The following is a 21,739-nucleotide window of genomic DNA, read 5'->3' on the forward strand; positions in this document are numbered from 1 at the left end:
CGTTTGAATCTTACTGCTCATTCTATACGTAATACTTCTCAGTGATAGTTAAATATATATACTCCTTTCAGCCATTGACCCTCATGCCATAACACACATAAATTGCATAAAACGACATTAAAAAAACACGTTTTATTATGTATTATATTTACATCATCCAACAATTACCTCCTACCTACTCTAGCCCCATAGTGTCCGCAGCATTCTCGCCATATAGATAAATATATGATAAAGATATATCAGATAAATGAAAGACAAAAGCAAAGTCATAACTATAAATTTGTTTACCACTATGTAATCTGTCCACCTTTTCCCTAAACAAATGCTTGGGGGCTCCTTCATTAGTAGACTGCCACCCAATTAAAGAAATTTGTCAGTTAATTGACAATCTGCATAAAATGTACAGATGATGATAAACTGTTCTAAAGGAAAAAAAATCTTAGATCTTAGAAACATGGGAAGTCCGACCATTTATTATTATAGATTCAATATTGTCTATACTGACAAGCAGCAATTCTCCAGGGTTTCCTAGCCCTAATGCTAAAAGTTATACTTTGCAAATTTAAAATGCTGAATAAAAAAATTAATTAAATGTACTAGTAATCCATAAGTAATAATACAGTATTTATATATTCCTTATTATATACATATTACATGGCACAAAGTGCTTTAATACTTTTTCCTCACTAATGCTTACAACTACCGTGCAAAGAAAGATAGTATTGTTCCCACTGTACTAAGGGTAAAGCCATTGCGGATATTAAACCTCAGTTAATGCATTCCAAAACTAAGCCTAACTGCACCTGCACACAAACAGTGCAATCCAAGATCCAGGTAATAATAGTTTTATCCCTTCATGAAAGTACAAATTCCACTCAAACCTCTGAAAATTCACATTTCAAATTTGAGTTTCAAAGCTCAAAATATGAATGCTTTCTCTTTTTCTACATTTTAAAACTCTCTGTCAGAACAAAGCTAGAAATGTAAGCAAGATAACCTTGCACTGAGTCAGACCGTTGGTCCATCTAATCCAGTACTGTTAACACTGTTTGGCAGGGCCTCTCCAGGGTTTCAGTGTGGGGTCTTTCCCACTCCTACCTGGCAATGCCAGGGATTGAACCTGGAATCTTCCACAGGCAATGCATGTGCTCTACCACATAGCTATAGTTCTCTGGTTCGCTGCATTTAAATCAAATCCCTAACTCCCATCGGGTGCTTGGTTCTTGTGTCACATTTATATACCAAGGTATTTCATCTCAATGCTGGGTCAGGGATCTATGTTCGAGGGACCATTCTGGCTCCCATAAAGGTATAAAAATACATTTGTTGTAGAGCAGATTTGGCCAGAATCCTGTCTTTGCAGCCATTGGAGAGCATCTGGAGAATCAACACAGTAAAAATCAATGATATCCTAACATTCTTTCTGACAAGGAGAAGAAAATAGATCCTGTTATATATCCTTGTGGTTCACTGGCTCATCTCCGAGATCTGTTTCACCAGGAAAAGTTTGTCCTGACCCTCCTGAGTAAGAAAGACAAGCAGAGAGGGACAGAAAATTAAAACAATGGAATTTATCTCACCATCTCCCCTTTACCATACTGAGCTAAGGAGCTTGTCTCTCTTAACATAAAATCTGTAACTTTCTTTCTTCCTTTCAACTGAGATCTGCTTTTTATTTTGCTTTATCCTTTCTCAACTTTGGAAATGATGTGAGAGGATGTTATTAGTTTTCTTTTCCCCATTCCCTCAAACGTTTTGAGGAAGTTCACCCACCACACTTTCTCCCTTTTTGTCTGTCCCTCTCACACACACTTGGGAAATGTCTTTACAAAGGTTGCCAGGATAGTGACAGGCTATCTTTAAAGGAGCTGCCTTATACCAAGGCAGATTTATTTGAGCCTCACACTGTTTATTATGGCTGGCAGCAGCTTTTTGAGAACTTGGGCAGAGGTTTATCCTAGGTAGCATAGCTGTTTGAAGGTATTCTCTATTTACATTTATAAAAAAAAATGTATATACTGCCTCATTAAAATAATGCCATGGCAGTGTACAATAAAACAATTCAGTACAAAAGTTTTTAAAGTTTGTTTTTATGATGTTTTAAAGTTTTTAGTGCCTTTGTTGCTGCCCTGGGCTCCTGCTGGGAGGAAGGGCGGGATATAAATCAAATAATAAATAAATAAATAAATAAATAAAAATAAACTACCTCTGTCCCTTATGAACCACTCACCAAGCGGAGCTGCCCTTTAAGACCTTTGACCATGGAATTATAGGAGTCAGCCAGTGCCTTGAGGTAGAACATGAGGATGCTAGGAGATGGAAAGGCAAAGAAAAGGGCAGTTGGGAGAGGAGGCAGGTGTAAGAATGTGGTGCCAAAATCACAACAGTTGCCCTAGGATTGTACAGCTGGAAGGCAGCACTCACTGGTCTCTGCCATTAGCCAAGGATCCATGTCACTGCCTCCCACACTCCCCCCCAAAAAATGACAAGGGGGAAACCAACCAGAGAAGGTGCAGGAGCTTGTCCTCCCTCCCCTGCTGCAAGAAAGAACACTTAACAACAACCTTGTTACAAAAACCTAGTGTCTGTGTTTGCTTTTTTCCTCCTCCCTCCCAATCTTTTTCTTTTGTGTCATGCCTTTTAGATTGTAAGCCTGAAGGCAGGAACTGTCTTATTAGTGATCACTGTGAACTGCCATGCTGAGAGTCTTTTGCGGCTGAAGAGGGGGGTAAAAATCCTTTAAAAATAAGTAGCATGTTCTCCATTCCACAAGATGGACTCTGAACGTAGAAGCCCTCTCTGCTTCTTCCCATTCCCCATCTGAACCCTAAAACACTAGCATTCCATTCAGACACTCGGTTCCTCACCTCAGTAGCAGGAACAAGGGTGCAGCAAATGCCACAGAGCTCACAAATCCCAGGAAGTCCCGAGCAGTGTGGGGTAACTCAGAGATAGCACTGCTGACAGTGTTCCACATAGTGGGCTCACCCCGGAATGGGCCACAGGCCTTTGAAGGTGGCAAACTGGAAGACAGAAGAGGAATGAGATTGAAGAATTGGTAGCAGCAGATGTTATGGGCAACTTCAAAATTACAAATAAAAATATTTTAGAACTACAATTAGTGTCTGTTGAAACAAATACTTCCCCCCCCAGCTTGACTGGAAGCAAATAGTGACAGATTTAGGTAGATCTCCCCTCTGACAATCCACAATCTAGGTGCCACAGCTGAAAAGACCCTGCCCCATATATCAACCCCTCACAGACAGCAACGAGCAACATCAGTTGGAGCTTGTAGAGGGTCTGAACAAATAGCACCATTACAGATTGGGGGGGGGGGCTCAGAGGGAGGGTATATTTATACTCACACAAACATGCTGTAGAGGGCAGGGACACAGGAAATAGTCAAACCCAAGATCAAAACCAACAGGAAAAAGAAGTTGGAACTGGAGGAACGGAATGTCCGTTCAGCTGGACGGCAATTGGCATAGAGGGTTAGCTAGCATGAGGAGAGGAGAAATATCTAAGAGCTCAAGAAACCAGGGTCTTTCTTTCCTGCCACAATCCCTCCTCCATGCCCTTCCAGAGGAGAACCCTGAGAACCCTTTAAAATAGTAACTCTCCAACACTGGGCCCTCCAGATGTTGTTAGACTGCAAGTCCCACCAGCCCTAGGCTGAATAGCCAATAGTCAGAGATGGTGAGAGTTGTAGTCCAAAAACATATGGAGGGCCACAGGTCCCCCTATTCTCCACAAGCATGAGATGTAAAATGATAACAAAGACCCTCCATGAGCAACTGAACTGGACCTCCATTTAGTAGGGTTTTTTCCCCACCTTGTCCCACCCAGTAGCGTCAATCCTGCTAGTTCCTGGTGTGTTCTTTGGGCTAGCAGAGATCACTCACAGCAGACAATGGCCCAGGGTGGCTTGATAAAGTCACCCAAAAGCATCCACCACGTAGAAGCTGCCTCAGACAACACAGGAATTCTGCTGCCACCCACTACACCCAACACTAATCCTAGTAGGCCAGTAGATTTTAGGGGTCCCTCAATGAGATCAGGAATGGTGAATGAGCTTCCCTGAGAAACAGCTGGCCAGACATTTCCGATTTCCCTGCAACGTGCAGCTTCGAGGGAGTTTTAGGTGTGTTCTAGGATGCACCTCAGTTTATGTAGGTCAACAGTGAAGGCCTGGCCATACAGAGCACTGAATTGAACTCAGCATGCCCCTAGAACATGTCCCAGAATCCTTTGCCATTAGGGCTGCTAAGTTCAAAGCCAGAGAATGTTCATAACCCTTTAAATTAGGGCAGCAGCCCAACTAAAGAAATGTTCAAAATAGATCAGATACAAGTTTTAGTTGATCCATCGACTGATTAAACTTGCATATTTCTGAATGAAGAAGCATACTTTATTGATCTTAAGTAATGTGTACTTAATGTGCACGTGTAGCAGGCATCATCTTAGAAAAGATACTGGGAGAGATAAAAGTGGTGAAGGCAGAGCTTGGAAAATTACTTTTAAAAAGTAATAAATTACAAGTAATTTGTTACTTGTAACTAGTTACTTCCAAGCTCTAGGTGAAGGGGATGTCTCTGAAGATGGTGCTTGCCATGTTAAGCAGTTTTCATAAGTAGTTGTTCTCTCTCTATATATACATATATATATATACACACACAGGTATGCATGTGTGTGTATTATGCTTCCTGATACATTGGGATCACCTTTTCAGTCAGAGACAGCAACCCTAGTTGCCTTTTTAGTGGCTACGTCACTCTAGACGTATGCTAAAATGAATGTCTAAGGACACGGGTGGGGAACTTCAGGCCTGGGACCAACTGCAGTCCTCCAAGCCTTAGGCCAACCCCCTTCCCCAACCACTCCCTCTGCTGGTACGTCCTTGAATGCCTCATCTGCATCCTCCTGGAGTGTTTTCGCCTGGCTGGAATGTGTCCTCGAATTCTAATAATGCTTCTTCCTTGTCTGGATGGGAGGGTGGATAGGTGTAGAAGCTAGCCTGCTGTGCAAAGATAACATTTATATTCATTGCCCCACCTAGCTTTGCCTCTGGCCTCTCCCATCACCACTGGCCCCTGGAAGGTTGCTCAGAAGATAATGCATTCTTCAGGCTAAGAAACATTTCCCAACTCTGTATTAGGGCAAATGGCAACCGCCTTTCTTTGGCTGATAGCTGACGGCTGGCAAATTCCCCCAGGATGGTGTTTCATCAATGGGAATACCTATGACAGGAATCTCTCTCTCCCCCCTCCCCGTGTATGGACAGATTCTCATTAGATCAGGGATGGGGAGCTTGTGGCCACCCTCCAGATGTTATTGGACTTACAACTCTCAGCATCTCTAATCATTGTGTCATGTTGACTGGAGTTGGAGTCCAGCCATATCTGGAGGGCCCTTGGCTCCCTAGCCCTGTTTTTAGTCAATTAAAGGTGTCCCTTTTCTAAACAATCAATTAATCTAACCAATGAATCTATCAAACATTGCAGCCCTACATTAAATCTCCCAATGTGGCCAGAGATAAAGGCAGCCGTAGCTTCTCAAACCAGCTCCCTCCCCAGCCCCAATGTCCACCCCACTCCCCAACTTGCCATAATTTATCAGGGCTCCAGGTACGCGCAGGGCTAGTGCTATCATTAGGCCAACTAGGCAGTCACCTGGGGCGCAGTACTGACTTTTGAGGGGCACAGTTTTATACAGATTAGTTTTTTTAACCCTTGGAAAAAATGCAACTAAAACAAATATAGCAGTTTCAAGTTTTGTGCTTTTCATTTTTTCTACAAGACATCTGTTTTTGAAAATTGAAGTTAGCAATTTTTTTGGGGGGGTTTCAAGTAGTTAGCCTTGCCTAGGGCACAAAATAGCCTGGCACCGGCAGAGGGTATGCGGTACTGCAAGCTGGGGGCGGGGGAGCAAGGTGGACAACATGGTTGGGGCTGCTATTTTTCTTGCTGCAACAGGAGAGATAGCGGGATATGAACACCTGCAGCTTTGCATCTGCCAACCCCATCTGCTGCATGCAGAGGTTCTGTGGGGCATTGTTTAGCAGATCTGCTGGTGTGGAAAGTTTCCCCTGAAGTTAAAAGGTTTGAGATCTGCGGCATTAGACTGTCACCCCATCTTGCAGTTATACTCTGAGACCACACTTCCAGAAGACACCTCCATTCCCAGTCTCACCTTTTTCAAGTAGAAGACTGCAATGTACTTGATGGTGTTGAGCACAGGCAGCAGGGGGCAGAAAAGAGCACCCGTCCAGCATAGGGTCTGCCCGTACACCAGGTCCAGAACGTTGGAGGGCACCATGAACTCCTGTTGCCCCCACAATTTTAACAAGGGGCAGGAGGGGAAGTAAGTCACCAGCATCCTAGAAGGTAAAGGGAGGAAGTGGATGGCAGATGTGGATCCCACAGGTGCTCTCTGACCCTTACCCCAAGCACACCTGAATGGAATGCTATCCTATTCATTTCATTTATCCTACAGATTTCTTCCTGGTTGGATAATGGAACAGACCAAGGAATTTCAGAAGAAAATCACCCTGTGCTTTATAGATTACAGCAAAGCCTTTGATTGTGTAGATCATGAAAAACTATGGAATGCTTTAAAAGAAATGGGGGTGCCACAGCATCTGATTGTCCTGATGCGCAACCTATACTGTACTCTGGACGAGGCTACTGTAAGGACAGAGTATGGAGAAACCGATTGGTTCCCCATCGGAAAGGGTGTGAGACAGGGGTATATTTTATCACCCTATTTGTTTAATCTATATGCAGAACATGTCATATGGAAAGCGGGATTGGACCAAGGTGAAGGAGGTGTGAAACCTGGAGGGAGAAGTTTCAATAATTTAAGATATGCAGATGATACCATACTATTAGCAGAAACCAGTAATGATCTGAAATGAATGCCGATGAAAGTTAAAGAGGAAAGCACAAAAGCAGGACTACAGCTGAACGTCAAGAAGACTAAAGTATTACAACAGAAGATTTCTGTAACTTTAAAGTTGACAATGAGGACATTGAACTTGTGAAGAATTACCTTGGCACAGTCATTAATCAAAATGGAGACAAAAGTCAAGAAATCAGAAGAAGGTTAAGAATGGGGAGGGTGGCTATAACAGAACTAGAAAAGGTCCTCAAATACAAAGATTTATCACTGAACACCAAAGTCAGGATCATTCAGACCATGGTATTCCCGATCTCTATGTATGGATGTGAAAGTTGGACAGTGAAAAAAGCGGGTAAGAGAAAAATCAACTCATTTGAAATGTGGTGTTGAAGGAGAGCTTGCGGATACCATAGGGGGCGAAAATGATTGGGTGTCAGAACAAATTAAACTAGAACTATCACTAGAAGCTAAAATGATGAAACCGAGGTTATCCTACTTAGGGGGCATCATGGGAAGACATGATTATCACTAGAAAAGACAATAATGCTGGGGAAAACAGAAGAGAGTTGAAAAAGAGGAAGACCAAACAAGAGATGGATTGATTCTATAAAGGAAGCCACAGACCTGAAAGTACAAGATCTGAACAGGATGGTTTACAACAGATGCTACTGGAGGTTGCTGATTCATAGGGTCATAATCGACTTGAAGGCACATAACACACACACAACTCGGTAAAGTAGGTGTGGCTAAGTCATGGTATTCTTCAGCCTTGGGTTCCCAGATGTTGTTGGACAGCAACTCCCATCTTCCCCAGCCAGCTTAGCCAATGGTCAGGGACGATAGGAGTTGCAGTCCAATAATATCTTGGAGCCCAGTGTGAAGACTAGTGGCTAAGAGATAGCGACTGGCCCAAGATCACTCACTGAGCTTCATGATGGCCAAGCTAGGATTTGAATCTAAATCTCCCTAGTTCTAGTAAAACATTTATATCCCACCTTTCCTCCAAGGTGCTCAAGGTGGTTCTCCTCCTCTCCATTTTATCCTCACAACAACCCTATGAGGTAGGTTAAGCTGAGAGACAGTGACTGGCCCACGGTCACCCAGTGAGCTTCATGGCTGAGTGGGGATTCGAATCCTGGTCTCTCAGGTCCTAGTCTGACACTCTAACTACTATACCACTCTGGAACATCCTACCTTCTACACCGGATTGGGTTCCGGGACTCAACTGCTCTACACCCAGGTAGGGTTGCGCCCTCCCAAGGGTGGAGAAATGGGCCTATGATACTGTGTTAATTATTCTGAAATGTAAACAAAAAATTCAAAAATAGTCACTGACAGATGCAGGAACAGAGGTGGGAAAGTGTGCTAGAAAAAGGACATTTTCATACATGACAGTAAAAGTGTCTTTAAGCCTCTCTTGCACTGTTTCTGAGTCTGTGTAAATGATGTTAGTGTGGGACAAAGGTGGAAGAGTCTTGTTCTAGCCAATGTAGATTTTCTATTAACATATCAATTACTGGGGGAAAGCAAAAACAAGCAAACAAACAAGTCTTGGTCTTTAATTATGTGGGGAAAAACCCAGAATCCTAAACATGTCTGCCCAAAGGTAAGTCGTTTTGTGTTCTCTAGGGCTTATTCCCAGGTAAATGGGCACAAGAGTGCAGCCAAAGTAATTTATTACATGACGTAAACATAGTGATAAGTGACGATTGATGGTGCACACTGGTTCTTGCCTTGGGAAGAGGCAGACTTTATAGTCTTTAGAGCCCTTTCAATCCCTCTTTTTAGAGTTCTATTTCACAATTTAAACATGAAAAGGAAAAAAATTAAGGGGGAAAATCAGTAATGAAAGCCCCCCTTCTTCCCACCCCAGCTAATTAAGAAGCAATTAAAAGGCTATCATCCATAATGCTGTTACCATGCTGAATAGGAAGCAATTAGGGGGCAATTGCAAGGAGAAAGTTACTACTTGAAGGCCCAATAACTCTAAAAAGCTGCAATAGGACTTTGTTAACAGATACAGAACAGGTTGCTGCTACAACTGCATTTTAAATGAAAGAGAGAAAGGCCACAAATCAGATTTGGGGGGTGGGGAAGGAGAACACCACAGAAAACAGTGGAATGCAATGGAATGACATCAGCATTGTCTGGATTCTACTGAGTGAATCCACTGGATTTAAGTGAGTGAACAATGGGAAGCAATGCTAGGCGGGAACTGCTAGTGTGGAAACAACCTGTTTTTAACTTGTAAGCCAAACTAAATACAAACACAGGATGAAAAGAAAAACACAAAAGCCATTACCACTGTATAAACAAAAAACACAAATCACCAAACCAAGTTATTTAAGTCTGGCAAGCTGGCAGTGTTATGCCAGTGCTCTGTGTGGGAAAGCACATCAGACATTGGCTCCTGCTCCATTGGGGCTGGTAGTGTTTTTTTGAGCATATGGTTCGTGATGCTGTATTCTATACATTGTAAGCCATTTTGAGGACTCTAGTCAAAGAGTGGGATATAAATCTAACTCAAGAAAATAAGAAAGTATAGCACAGGGGGTATCCAAACCTTACTTTCTTGGAAAGTCCACAAACATCATCACAAGCAGCATGATAAGCAAGTCGAAGATCAGCAGTTTGTACATCTCCTGCCCCACAGAGGTCTCCCAGCACTGGAGGGGCAGAAAGACTCATCTCAAGATTCCTCCTGGAGCGAATTCTATATTGAAACTTTCAATTTCCCCCCCTGCTCCATCCCAAAAGCCCCACAATTTGTCTCCCAAATAATCTAGGAATCATGGCTGATAAGAGCTCTTTTCTCTAACCTAATAAAACTCCCATGCCATGGTTCCTGACTCCATCCTATTGAATTTATTTCTATCCCCACCTCGCTGCAAGAGAAGGACAACTCTTGTGGTCAGCTAAATTATAGCATCTGCTAAGAGAGCCAAGGCATTGCGTTTCCCACCACCGCTCCTTTTCCACCCAAGGAACCCAGAAACCTTGGCTCCAAACTTCTTGTTCCCCTCTAACCTCACCGGGTGAAGGTGATTGTTATAGCCACAGTTCTGACACGCAGGGTTCTGTTGGTCCCCATTACAGGTGATCTGGGTCCAAAGCGACATGAGGAGAACCACCAGGCTCGCAAGACGGAGGAAGACATTCCTGTCAGATAGAAAGATGAGACAAGCAGGTTTGCCAACTGACCTGCAAAGGGGGAAAGGGGAGAACAGCTTGGTCTGGTCTTTTAAAGTTCAACCCCTGGCATTTCCAGGTAAAATGTCCTCTGCCTGAAACCCTGGAAAGCTGCTGTCAGTCATTGTAGACAGTATTGAGCTAGATGGACCAGTGGTATGACTCAATATAATGGAATTTCCTGTTTTCCCACACTGGTGGCCCTTGCTGCCTCCAGCCTAGATGAGCTTGGTGCAGAATGAGAGCATGCCCTAACGCTGTCTGCCTGCTCCTAATCCAGTGTGGGCCTCAACTTATGCCTGGCTTCACTGGCCAGGCATGATCTCTAAACTATAAAGGTTCAGTCGCCTATACAAGTTCAGGAACTGCAGGGAGCAAGATACATTTCCTACAGATACATTATACAGTAGGGCCCCGCTTTACGGCGCTTCGCTTTACAGCGGTCTCAATTAGACGCAATTAGACTAAAGCCCTACTCATACGGCACTTGTTCCGCTTTTATGGCGGTATTCAATGAGTTCTGCTTTACAGCAGGGGTCCAGAACGTAACCCGTTGTATAAGTGGGGCCCTACTGTAAAGGGCTCCCATTCTATCATTTACTTCGCATGGTTGTTATTCTGGCCCTGGCTATCATTCAGAACAGAGCTGAAAATAATTCAGGAGCTACAGAAATCAAGATGGGCTCCCTACTGCTCACAAAGTAGAACTGATAGCACCATTATTGAAAGGTCTCCCATTCTATAACTTGCTTAGCATGATGGTTGATCCAGTCCCGTCTGTTATTCAGAGCTGAACACTACAGTGACCTCTGCAAGAGGAGGCTGGCATGTATACCAGCCAAGGACTCAGCACTTCCTGTACCTGAGAAGCGTGATTTTGATTTCAAAGCTGAGCGGATATTTCTCTAGTTGAACAATAATCCCAAAGATCATTGGGACAATGAGATTGGCAGCTGTGATGACAATCGATGGGAGATAATTCACCAGCAGCTCCAGAAAGTATTTGCCTTTGACTGGGGAGTCAGTCTGCAGAACAAGAGAGAGAGATTGATGTGGGCATGATCATTATAGTAAGAAAGGGAATAAGGTTTGCTATGTCCTTTTCCTGAGTTGAGAAACTGGGCCTCCTACAGGCAGAACTTCAACAGGTGGATAAAGATGCAGTGATGGCCAGAGCTGCATCAGCTGAATTTCTGCCTGTTGTGCAGCTGTTAAAAGAAACACAGCTATTGTCAACAGAATCTCAGTCCATTTTTTTCAGCACTTGTACTGTGTACATGCCATACATTTAAAGCACATTCCCCTTCTCCAACAAATCCTGGGAACTGTAGTTTGTTAAGGGTGTTGGGAATTGTAGCTCCATGGAGAAAAACTACAGTTCCCAGGATTCTTGGGAGGGGAGAGGGAAATGTGCTTTAAATGTATAGCTGGTAATCCAGACAATGGAAAAGCTTCTTTTGTGTACCTCCTCCAGCCACATTCTGCATCCTAAAGGGGCTGGGCTGTTAACTGTGCTCCAGGGCAGACAGTAAGCAAAGCCAAAGGCCAGGAGTTTGGTGGGTTTTTCCATTTTGTTTTGTTCTAAGGGAGGGATCCAGCAAAAGATGGTGAGGAGAGGGCTGCACGCAGAGGTGGTTGGTGGGTTCCCTGTCAGTGGGGTAGTGGAATCCACTCCAGGCTTTAGTCCAAACTGCTAATCTAACATGGAGTTCACCAGCCACTGCTGGCTGCACGTGTGAAGCGAGGGCCATTTCCTTACCCTTCCCTGCAGCCACTGGGAATATGTCGTCGCCAGGAAGATGCAGTAAAAAGATCCCCCTAGCAGCCCCAAAACCAGAAAGTTGAGTAGGCCTCGGAGGGCATAGAGAGTGACTCGCTGTGCTGTGGTCATCTCCGCCTGGCATCTGCGAACTGCCTCCTCTTCCAGATCCATCTGAGGGTGGGGAGGAAGGTGTAGAAAGAGACACTTTAGCACCCCAGAACGAGGGCACTTGGGGAGATAAGCAATGCACATGCCCTGTGAGATTACTCTTGTCTAAAGTCTAATTTATTCTGTTCAAACAGTGGGTATTAGTTAAAGACAGGGACAAAAAAGCCATCAAAAGCTTTGTTTTATGTGTTGCTGTCCTGAAATGCAACTAGCAACTCTCCAGCTACAAAAAAACAGGCAGAAATCCAACATACTGAGATGCAGATGAAGGGAAAGCTTCCCTTGTTGAATTTCTGCCTGTTGTGCAGCTGCTAAAAAGAAGAGTTTTTGTCCGGTGATTATGGAGGGAGTAAGGAGATAACTCTACTTATGGTTGCCACCTTTTTTTGGTAAAGCTCTGGTGGCTTTTTAAACAGGAGCAAGATAGGCAAGGTTTCAACAAGAATAGTGTCCCAGCATGTGGATGCAGAACTGGGGGGAAGCTGCACCTGTTGAATTTCTCTCTATCGACACAGCTGCTAAAAGGTGCAAGACCCCCAGTGGAGAATGACAACTCTAGCTACCTTTTTAGTATCCAAATTACGTTAGCACTATCTGAAATGAATGTGGTGTTAAGGCAGCTAGCAACCAACTTTGTTAGGCAAATAACTCTAGGATGATCTGCTGCTGTCGTCCTTTGGAGTGACTCTGACAGAAATCTCTCTCCAATGTTTGGAGACATACCTATTAGACTAGGGATGGAGAGCCCATGACCCTCCAGATGTTCTTGGACCCCAAAGCCCATCAGTCCTGGCTACTACGGATGCTGTCTGGGGTGATGAGAGTTGGAGTCCAACACTATTGCTGAATTTGACTTTGGGGAAGTCAACACCCCTCCAGCTGAGGGGAGTGGGCAGACAGACAGCAAAAAGCAGTTTGTCATTTTAATTTGGAAGAGATAGGGTCAAGCTACACGTGAAATGGAAATTCGGTGAAAGGAACTTTGGTATCTTTTTATTTCACCAAAGGGTGGCCCTCCCAGTGGGGTTGGGGCTCTGACAAAGGGGGTGAGGGAACCAGAGGAGGTCTAAACCAGAGGAGGGGAACCTCCAGCCCACGGGCCTAATTGGGCCCGCCAGTCCTCCTCATTTGGCCCACCAGCTCATTTCAGCCATGCCACGCCCACCCTATACCTGGCATCATTGTGATGTCAGGTGATTGACCAATGGGCGCCCCTGTCCACCTGTCAAATTAATCCACAGGGGGTGGAGGAGATAACAATATGGCCTGCTGGCTGGATCCAAATCCCCACTCCTGTCTAAACCTTTGCCCATACATTGTGGCCCCAATCCAAACTGCATTCTCCACCCCCACCCACCAAGCTGCTATTGATTGTGGAAGGAAAAGCAGCTTAAGAGGCGTTTCAAGGACAAACAGAAGCTGGGGCAGCGGGAGGACTTCAGTAGGGAAAAAAGCACAAGGGAGAAGGATTAACCCCTTCCCACTGTGACCCCAGTCTAGATGAGGTTCCCGCAACTGTTTTTTACCCCTTTAAAATAAGAAAGGGGCAGGGAATCCCAAGCATGGAATTCAAAGACGCATTTAAAGCAACGTGTAGTTTGGCCCAGAGAAAGGGACCTAAGAGTTGGTTGCTGGAGTTAGCTGGGACTGGGACTGCAGTCTGGGGTGGGGGTTATAGGTTGTTCCGTGAAGATTTGCTACCATCTGAAGGAGTCTCTATTTGAAAAAAGGCATCAGGACGTAAAACTCAAGACCCTGGCTTCACAGATCAAGACTCTTAACCAGAAAGCCACAGGAGCGCACAACATTTTCAGAAACATCACCATCTCTCTTTAAGGCCAGCCTTAAAAACAAACACCCATCAAAGCTGCTTTTATGCAGCTCCAAGATTTACGCTTCCTTTGGTGTGGGCTTCTCTCTTGACAGGTGCTATTGGTTTAAAGAGGATTTCATTGGACGTTACCATATGCCTTTAAGCTTGAAGCTTGAGCTGTTAGGGTGAACCAAACAGAACTTTTAAATAAATAAATGGAAGCCTGCCTATTTACTCCAGTGCAGATCTGTTTACCTCTCCAGCATTTATTGCATTTACATCCCATCTTTCCTCTGGGGATCAAAGGGGTTCCCCAGGTGGTATGCCATCCAGGCACTGACCAGACTCACCCAGAACTATTTCGCTTCAGGAAGGCTGCTGCATTTTGTACCTCCAGACCATGCCCTGAAACTGGGGTGGGGAACCTTTTGGAGTCTAGGAGTCACATTTCTGTCTGAGCCAACCCTCCAGGGGCCACATACTTGTGATGAGTAGGGCCAGAGGCTCAAGTGGGTGGAGCAATGAATGGAAATATTGCCTCTGGACAGCTGTCTAGTTTCTATACACACACACAGCCCTTTCTATCATCCAGGAAAGTGAGCGTTCATTATCAGAAATCAAGGAACACATTCCAGCCAGGCAAAAACACTCAAGGGAATGGGCAAAGCAGGGCCAATCTGGGGCCAGTCCAGAGGATCAGATGCAGAGGGATGCATGGCCACATTGAGTACCCCCTCCCCAGGTCTGAGGTTCCCCACCCCTGCCTCAAACCATTAGCAATCCCTGTACTGGTCCCTCAAAATCAAATCCCAACCCCCACCCCCAGCATGCCTTGATGTCTGCTCCTAGGCTGTCTGCTTTATTTTACCCGCAGTTCATAGCGAATACTCTTGTGCTTTAACTGCACTGCTGTGTGTTGCATCAGGCCAAAATCCCAGCCGGCAAATACTTTGTTACTGTATGATCCAAGGGAAGTATCTTCGCTAACCAGGCTGCATTTGAGACAATAGACTGATCTGGGGAAGGATGAAAGAGGTAAATGTTTCAACAGAGGGTTCCTGAGAGTGCCGCTCAATCTACGGTGGTCGGTGGCTTGCAGAGCATCGAGCTGCCCTCACCTCCGTACAATCCATGTCAGGCAGAAGAGAAGGTAGAAGAACGCTGTAAGCAGATATGCGACAGGGACATTGTACGAGAAGCCAACAAAATCGACAGCTGAATTTTGGTAGTAGCCATAGAACAGGTAGGTGAGCTCCATGAAACCCTGGCAGGGAGACAGATAGACACAGAGACTGAACATGGCTTGTGTGGCAGCCTTCCAGAATTTATTCTCGGGGATAGTCTCTCACCTTGCCCGACAGAAGATCCATGATGTAGGAAAAGTAGCTGACCAAGCCTTGAGGTGTGGGGTTGTAATGGAGACAAGATGCATTCACTGAAAGAAGAGGTGGGGGAGAGTTAATTGTTCCTGTTCCACTCCCCAATCCCATAGAATCCAGGAGTCCTGAAGTCTATTGCTCTAACCTGTTAGACCCAGGAGTTTTAGGATAGGGTAGATATACGTTAGATACTTTTATTTCGCCCCACCCCCACCTCTTGAGGGCAGGCCTGTACATTTTGGTAAATAAGTGCATTATCAGCTATATGCCAGAAAATGCAGGTTATAGAGAAGCTCAGCTTTAAAATTTATAGAAATAAGTGTCTAGCCCTCATTGTTACAGATATGTTTCTATACTTTCTTACTCCTTCTTTTCCTTTCGGTCATCACCTTAACATGCCAAATATACAACAGATATCTGCTTTCTGCCTTCATTATTTCAAATCTAAATCAAAGGAATTAAGAAATAGAAAATACTGTTGATGGGTCAACAAATACTTGAAGACATAATTTGCATAAAATATTTTGAATACAAAATTAAGGTGTTTCTGTTGCATAATTTGAGGGTTGGGTGGGTTGGGTTTTTGTTTTGATTACAGTATAACGTGTTCCTGCCTAGAAGTTCAAAAGGAAAAAAACAAGAACAGAGACAAAATATCTGAGATCTTAGTACCTTCTCTGTAATAAACTAAATCTCACTTCTCTTCAAGAAAACTCAAGAATTCTCAGCTCCTGGAGTCCTTTGGTCCAATCCATTTAACTCAATTTCCCTTCCTAGTGGACTGTCATCTTTTTTCCCCCCTGACAAGCCTTCTAATCCCTGCATGAGAGGCAGGAATTCATCAGATTAGAGTCTCACACCATGGAAATGCAGTGATAAATTACACCTGTTGAATTTCTGCCTCCTACACAGCAATCCAAAGCAAAGAAAGAGATGGAAATGCTATTCCTCAGTATATCTGGGAGTTTCAGTTCCTGATGACTGCTCACATCACTTCTTATCTCACACCATACATTTAAAGCACATCCAACACACATTTTAAAGCACTGCTTTTGCCAAAGAATTCTTGGAACTGTGGTTTTCCCTTCACAGAACAACAACTTCCCAGCTCATTTCAAAAACTACAGCTCCTGTTATTTTTTTTTTTTTGCGGGGGGGGGAGTTATTTATGTTGGATGTGCTTTAAATGTATGGTGTGGATTTGTGCCCTTACTCAGGATCCCTGACTCAATGGCCTACCTGAACTTTTGTTCTGGTGACTCGTCTGATTGAAGCCCTGCAGTTCAAATGCCACATTCGGAGCGACCACAAATCCCACCACCAGCAGGGAGGCAACAAAATTCATCAGGACCAAGAAGCGCAGGAAGTTAAAGTAGGACTGGATTCCTGTTCCAAAGTGGCCTTTAGGGAGAGAAGATGACAAGTAAAAGCCGGAAAACACAACATTTGTTCACTGTCACAGCCCCTACTAAACCTTTAAGAGTCCCGTTCCCATACCTTCAATGTGGTGAAGTGTGCTCCGCCACATCTCAGCATAGGAGACTGCTGACTTCACCTGAGACTTGAGACGACGTAGCGTCTGTTGCTTCCCCATACGCCAAAGCTTCCAACCGCTGAGTCTGCTGGCTGCCTGCTCCTGCAGAACTCTTGAAAAAAGAGGGGGAAGGAGGAAAGGATCCTAGATGGCTTCACAGAAACCTCAGAACACCTAAAATAACCCTTGGAGCACTCTATCTCAAAATGTTATGAAACTACCCCTCAATGTCTCTAAGCGTACAAAATGTTCCACACAAATGTGCCACATAGGCTACATCCACGCCACACATTTAAAGGACATGGTTTCCCCCAAAGTATCCGTAGAACTGTAGTTTGCCCCTCACAGATCTGCAGTTCCCAGGATTCTTTGGGGGAAGCCATGTGCTTTAAATTTGTGGTGTGGATATGATCACACCATATCATAGGGGAAGGGCCATGGCTCAGTAGCATAACATCTGCTTTGCATACAGAAGATCCCAAATTCCATCTCTGGCATTTCTGGGTAGGGCTGGGAGATGCCTGCCTGAAACTCTGGAGAGCTGCTGCTAGTCAGTGTAGATACTTATGAGCGAGATGGATCAATGCTCTGACTCAGCATAAGGTGCTTCCTGTGTTCCTACACCAGCTCTTAATCTCTGGTTGCAGTGTGGTGCCCTCTAGTCAGGACATGCACTTCCCTAAGCGACCTCCGTGCCTCCCTAGCTAGCCACCTTTTCTTAGAACCAGTTCATCAATCCCTTGTTCACTTCCCAGGTGTTCTTGGTTCCTTTTGCTCTACCCACCTTTAGAAACCCTGGGATCCCTTTAGGGCACAGATGGGCAAGCTTTTTTCCTGTCAGTGGCTGCATACTGGCAGTGGGCAGGGCTAGAGCCCAAAGGTGGGGTCAGAACCACAGGAGGCTGGAGCCGTTCCTTTTTTCTCTCTCTGCCACCCTCTTCTCCCCCCCCCCATTTCCCCTTTCCTTGCCACCCACACAAGATTAGGTCAACCTTCACATGAAATTATGCAAATAGGTTGATGAATGTGTTGGCCCTACAGATGTTGCTGAACTACAACTCCCATCAGCCTCAGTAAACACAGCCAGCGGTCACGGATGATGGGAGTTGTAGTTCAGCAACATCATGGAAGGGGGGCAGAGGTTTCCCCACCTGCCCTAAGGCCATAGGGTGCCTAATCCTGCTCTAAGGAAAGTCCCACCATCTCAGGTTTTCTTAATATTAATCCCCTCCACCGCCTCTCTTCTGGAGCCCAGGCATCCTGTTATTACCTGAGTTTCCGTTTCTCCTCAAGGTGGAGGGGCAGCTCTTTCAGCGGTCTGCTGTCTTCCTCTTCCTCCCCCACCGCAAATTCTGGGACAAGTTCTTGAGGGTCAACTGTGGCTTCCACTGCCCCATCCCAAGCAGCTCCCCATGCTGCTGCCTTGTTGCCACGGAAACGTAGGGTCTGGTTGCTTGGTAGCTGGAGGAAGAGAGATGGGGGACCAGGGCGATCCCAGCTGGACCCTGGTGAGTGAAAGCAGAATAGAAGAAGCCCCTTTTCAATATTCCCCACACCAGATGTCAATCCATGCATAAAGGGTCATCTAGTCATGACATATTCCATGCCTCCCCCAAAGGATCAGTCTATATGGTTCAAACCTGGACTCTTTTGGGATGAATGGTGGGAAAAAATATAATAATAAATGAATAGTCACAATCAAAGGGATTCACCACGTAAGGGATTTGGTAAGCTAAACCACATGGAACAGAGACAAGTGGCATACACCTGCACAAGAACTGCTAATCCATTTCCGCTGGAGAGAAATGTACTTAATCACATACAAATCCCATCATTCCCTCTAACTAGCTCAGAGCAACATTACTGGAGTTGTCCTATTCTATCCTCACCAGGTTTCCAACATGCCCACTGCATCTTAGGTTCAAAACATTCCAGTTCCCTCACCTTGGCTTCGAGACTTGTGGTATTATTGTGCATCAGGTGTGGGGGACTTTTGCTGAACTACAACTCTCATCAAGCAGACCAAGGTCCAGGGATGATGGGAGTTGTAGTTCAGCAATATCTGGAGGGCCAAAAGTTCCCCACACCTGCCTTAAATGACCATATCTGGATGCTCATTGTCACATTCCATGGTATTTCCACTTAAGAGAGCCTTAGACGTTTACACCACTGTCTCTAAGAAATCAATCACAGTGAACCAGAGGTTCCCTAACTGCTGTTGGCTTTCACCTATAGGTCTGCTCTGCAAGCTTTTTGTCAAATTGCAGCAATTTGGTTTCATTTTAGCTGGAGCCTCCATCCTTTGGATAATCATAGAATCTTTTACTTCAAGTGCAGTCCAATCTCCTTCCAGGATTCTGTTTGCAGATTCATCAGATAATAATGGTGGTGGTCCCAGACCAAACCAGCAGTCCCTAGAACAAAGATCACCTCATACCTGCCTCAACTTCTCTGCTCCCAATGCTGCTTTCCCGACCACTGTCCATGGCTGCAGGTTGTACGTATATATTTGGGTCTTGTTCACTGCACTTTACTCTCGTCAGCAAAAGGAACAAGGAACAAGGAACTAAGACAACAAGGCTGGGCATGGATTAATGATTTCTTCGGTTGGTTTGCCCCATGAACAAAGGCAGTAACTTGGCAACAAACAGATCAGAGGCCTAGAAGAGGTGGCAGCGGTACAGAAATGTTTTCTGTGATGCCTTTAAAAAAAAGATATAGCTGCGTCTGGAATGGTTTATATTTATCCTCTGGAAACAGGTTGTTTTGATCAAAATGGAAATTGGGCCATTCCACATAGTACATGGCCTCATACCTGAGTTTGCCACTCAATAGGAAGCTTTAGCCAATCCCCACTCACTGACAACCATATATTTGTTTGCATTTTTGTTTTGTTCTGTTCATTCACACATTATGTATCCGAGTGTCTATTTAGGCATTTTAGGACCTATGATTAAACAAATAACATGTGAAGCAACCCTGGTCTTTTAATACTAAAGTCACAGAAACTTTCATTAAAAATCGTACACATCCATACTGGATCATCATGGGATACACACAGTAGTGGCAAATTTAGAAGCGCAGGGTCCCTTCATAATAGTCAGGGCCGGGGCCAGACATGACAGGGCCCTTGGGCACAAGCCTGCCCTGGACGTGTGGCTCCTGCCTGTTCCACCTACCTCTCCTGTGTTCTGCTGCTGTGCACACAGGGCTGCCATCAACCAAGATGGTGGCGGAGGCTTCTCTAAGGGCTGATGCCCCTGCCACCATTTTGGTTGATGGCACACCTTTGCAGTATGCTACATACAAAATGAGCAGCAATACACCACTTCTGTTTTCATTTTTGGCTGTTTGTTGGCTAGGCACTTTGAGGGTTTTCCAGCTTTTTGTCTGTGGTACATTTGGGATGCCTCCCTCCTTGCTTTCCCCTATTACATTTGCATTGTCAGAGTTTTCTGATGATCTTTCTACGGTTGTTACTGAATTACACACTCACCTGGTAGTAAGCTCCACTGAACGCAGTGGGACTTACTTCTGAGTAAGCAAACACACATAGGAATGGGCTGTAAGGCTGCCATCCAAGGTACATTTAGGAATAATTTCCTGTTGAACAAAAACTCTCTCTCTCGCACACACACACACACTTTACTTGAACAACCCCTCCCTTCAAAAAAATCCTCCCTGGGGCAAAGGAAAGGAAGCACTCCCTGGCAGACAACAGCATCTTCAGCATGCAGAGACCCATTCACTGATCCATACTTCTCTGCAAAACCTTTTTTAAAAGCAAGTCCCGATCACTCCCTCAAAGCTTGCTGCTGGCTGGCAGCCTGAGCTTGCAGCGATCATAAGAAAGTAAGTACCTGGGGGCTTGCTTGTTCACCTTCCTATGTAAACTTTTATCTCTCAGGTCCTTGAGACTCTCCCCCACAACAACAAATGGTAGGAGCCAATCAGTGTGCAAGAGTGACTGCTCACCTCGCACTTGGAAATTCCTTGGCACTTGAGAATTGTGCAACTTGATTGGCTATAGAGACAAAGGGACTAAGAGTGGGCCAGGAGGGGGCTATCTGCAAAAAAAGTAATGGGACTGCATCCCAAGGCGTCCTGTTGCAAAAACACACCTGGATACACCAGGTAGAATAAAATGTAAATGTACTGCCTTCAAGTCGATTCCGACTTATGGCGACCCTATGAATAGGGTTTTCATGAGGCTGAGAGGCAGTGACTGGCCCAAGGTCACCCAGTGAACTTCACAGCTATGTCGGGATTTGAACCGTGGTCTCCCAGGTCGTAGTCCAACACCTTAACCACTATGCCACACTGGCTTCCAGGTAAAATACCCTGAGAGATATTTGGCATGGTAAAGATGGAGCTGTGAAGGGCTCCAGGACTGAGAAAAGTTTGAATGAACGGGATGGAACAGAAAGATTTGAGAGGAGTTGATTTGAGTTGGCAAGACAAAATAGCAAAGGATTCTGGGATTGCTTCAGGTTATTGACACAGGAAGTGAGATCCGGGCAGCGGAGGCTGGTCTATTAGGACAAATGGGGAACTGCTCCACCACCTTCAGTCTGCCTTCAGCCAGCCCCCACCTCCCTGCCTTCCTATTCAAAAACAGTCCAGGGGATAGCACTGTCTGTCAGCTTCCTCCTTAGTCTCAATGTTAACCACTGAAGAACTCAGCAAAAAAATTATGGGGACAAAACTAGGATAAATTGGCTCTACCTGAACTTGACTCTGGCTCCACCTACTCCAGACACAATGGATCTGAGATTGCAGAAGAAAGTAAGAGTTGGTTTATGTGCTCAGAGAAGGATTCTGGCATTGCTATCAGTATCAGTCGACTTTCAAATTATGTGACAATTAGCTTTATCCTGAAAACTGCTAGAATCCAATTATTTGCAATAGGAATAAAGAGAACACCATTTTCAAGGCCTGGGGCTTTTCATATACTGCCCTCTGAAGGATAAATAAGGAATTGAATTAATAAGAGACCA

At 44.9% G+C, this 21,739-nt stretch overlaps 1 protein-coding gene across 2 annotated transcripts; it reads right to left on the minus strand.

Moving 5' to 3' along the window:
• Positions 1-162: 162 nt before the first annotated feature.
• Positions 163-19,270, minus strand: TMC4 (transmembrane channel like 4). Of its 2 annotated transcripts, none has more exons than XM_061588658.1 (16): positions 19,180-19,270; positions 18,013-18,247; positions 16,706-16,854; positions 16,448-16,609; positions 15,179-15,264; positions 14,948-15,093; positions 14,698-14,845; positions 11,846-12,019; positions 10,949-11,112; positions 9,930-10,056; positions 9,466-9,563; positions 6,190-6,376; positions 3,366-3,496; positions 2,868-3,023; positions 2,231-2,309; positions 163-1,521 (listed from the first exon to the last, which is right to left on the minus strand). In XM_061588658.1, the coding sequence occupies exons 1-16, from the start codon at positions 19,226-19,228 to the stop codon at positions 1,468-1,470; spliced, it is 2,145 nt and encodes a 714-aa protein (XP_061444642.1). In that variant the 5' UTR covers positions 19,229-19,270; the 3' UTR covers positions 163-1,467. The 2 variants fall into 2 exon arrangements, with proteins under 2 accessions (XP_061444642.1, XP_061444643.1); XM_061588659.1 differs by having other exon boundaries at positions 1,446-1,521; positions 2,207-2,309.
• Positions 19,271-21,739: the final 2,469 nt, after the last annotated feature.

This window comes from Rhineura floridana, chromosome 11 (assembly GCF_030035675.1).
Source record: "Rhineura floridana isolate rRhiFlo1 chromosome 11, rRhiFlo1.hap2, whole genome shotgun sequence".
NCBI lineage: Eukaryota > Metazoa > Chordata > Lepidosauria > Squamata > Rhineuridae > Rhineura > Rhineura floridana.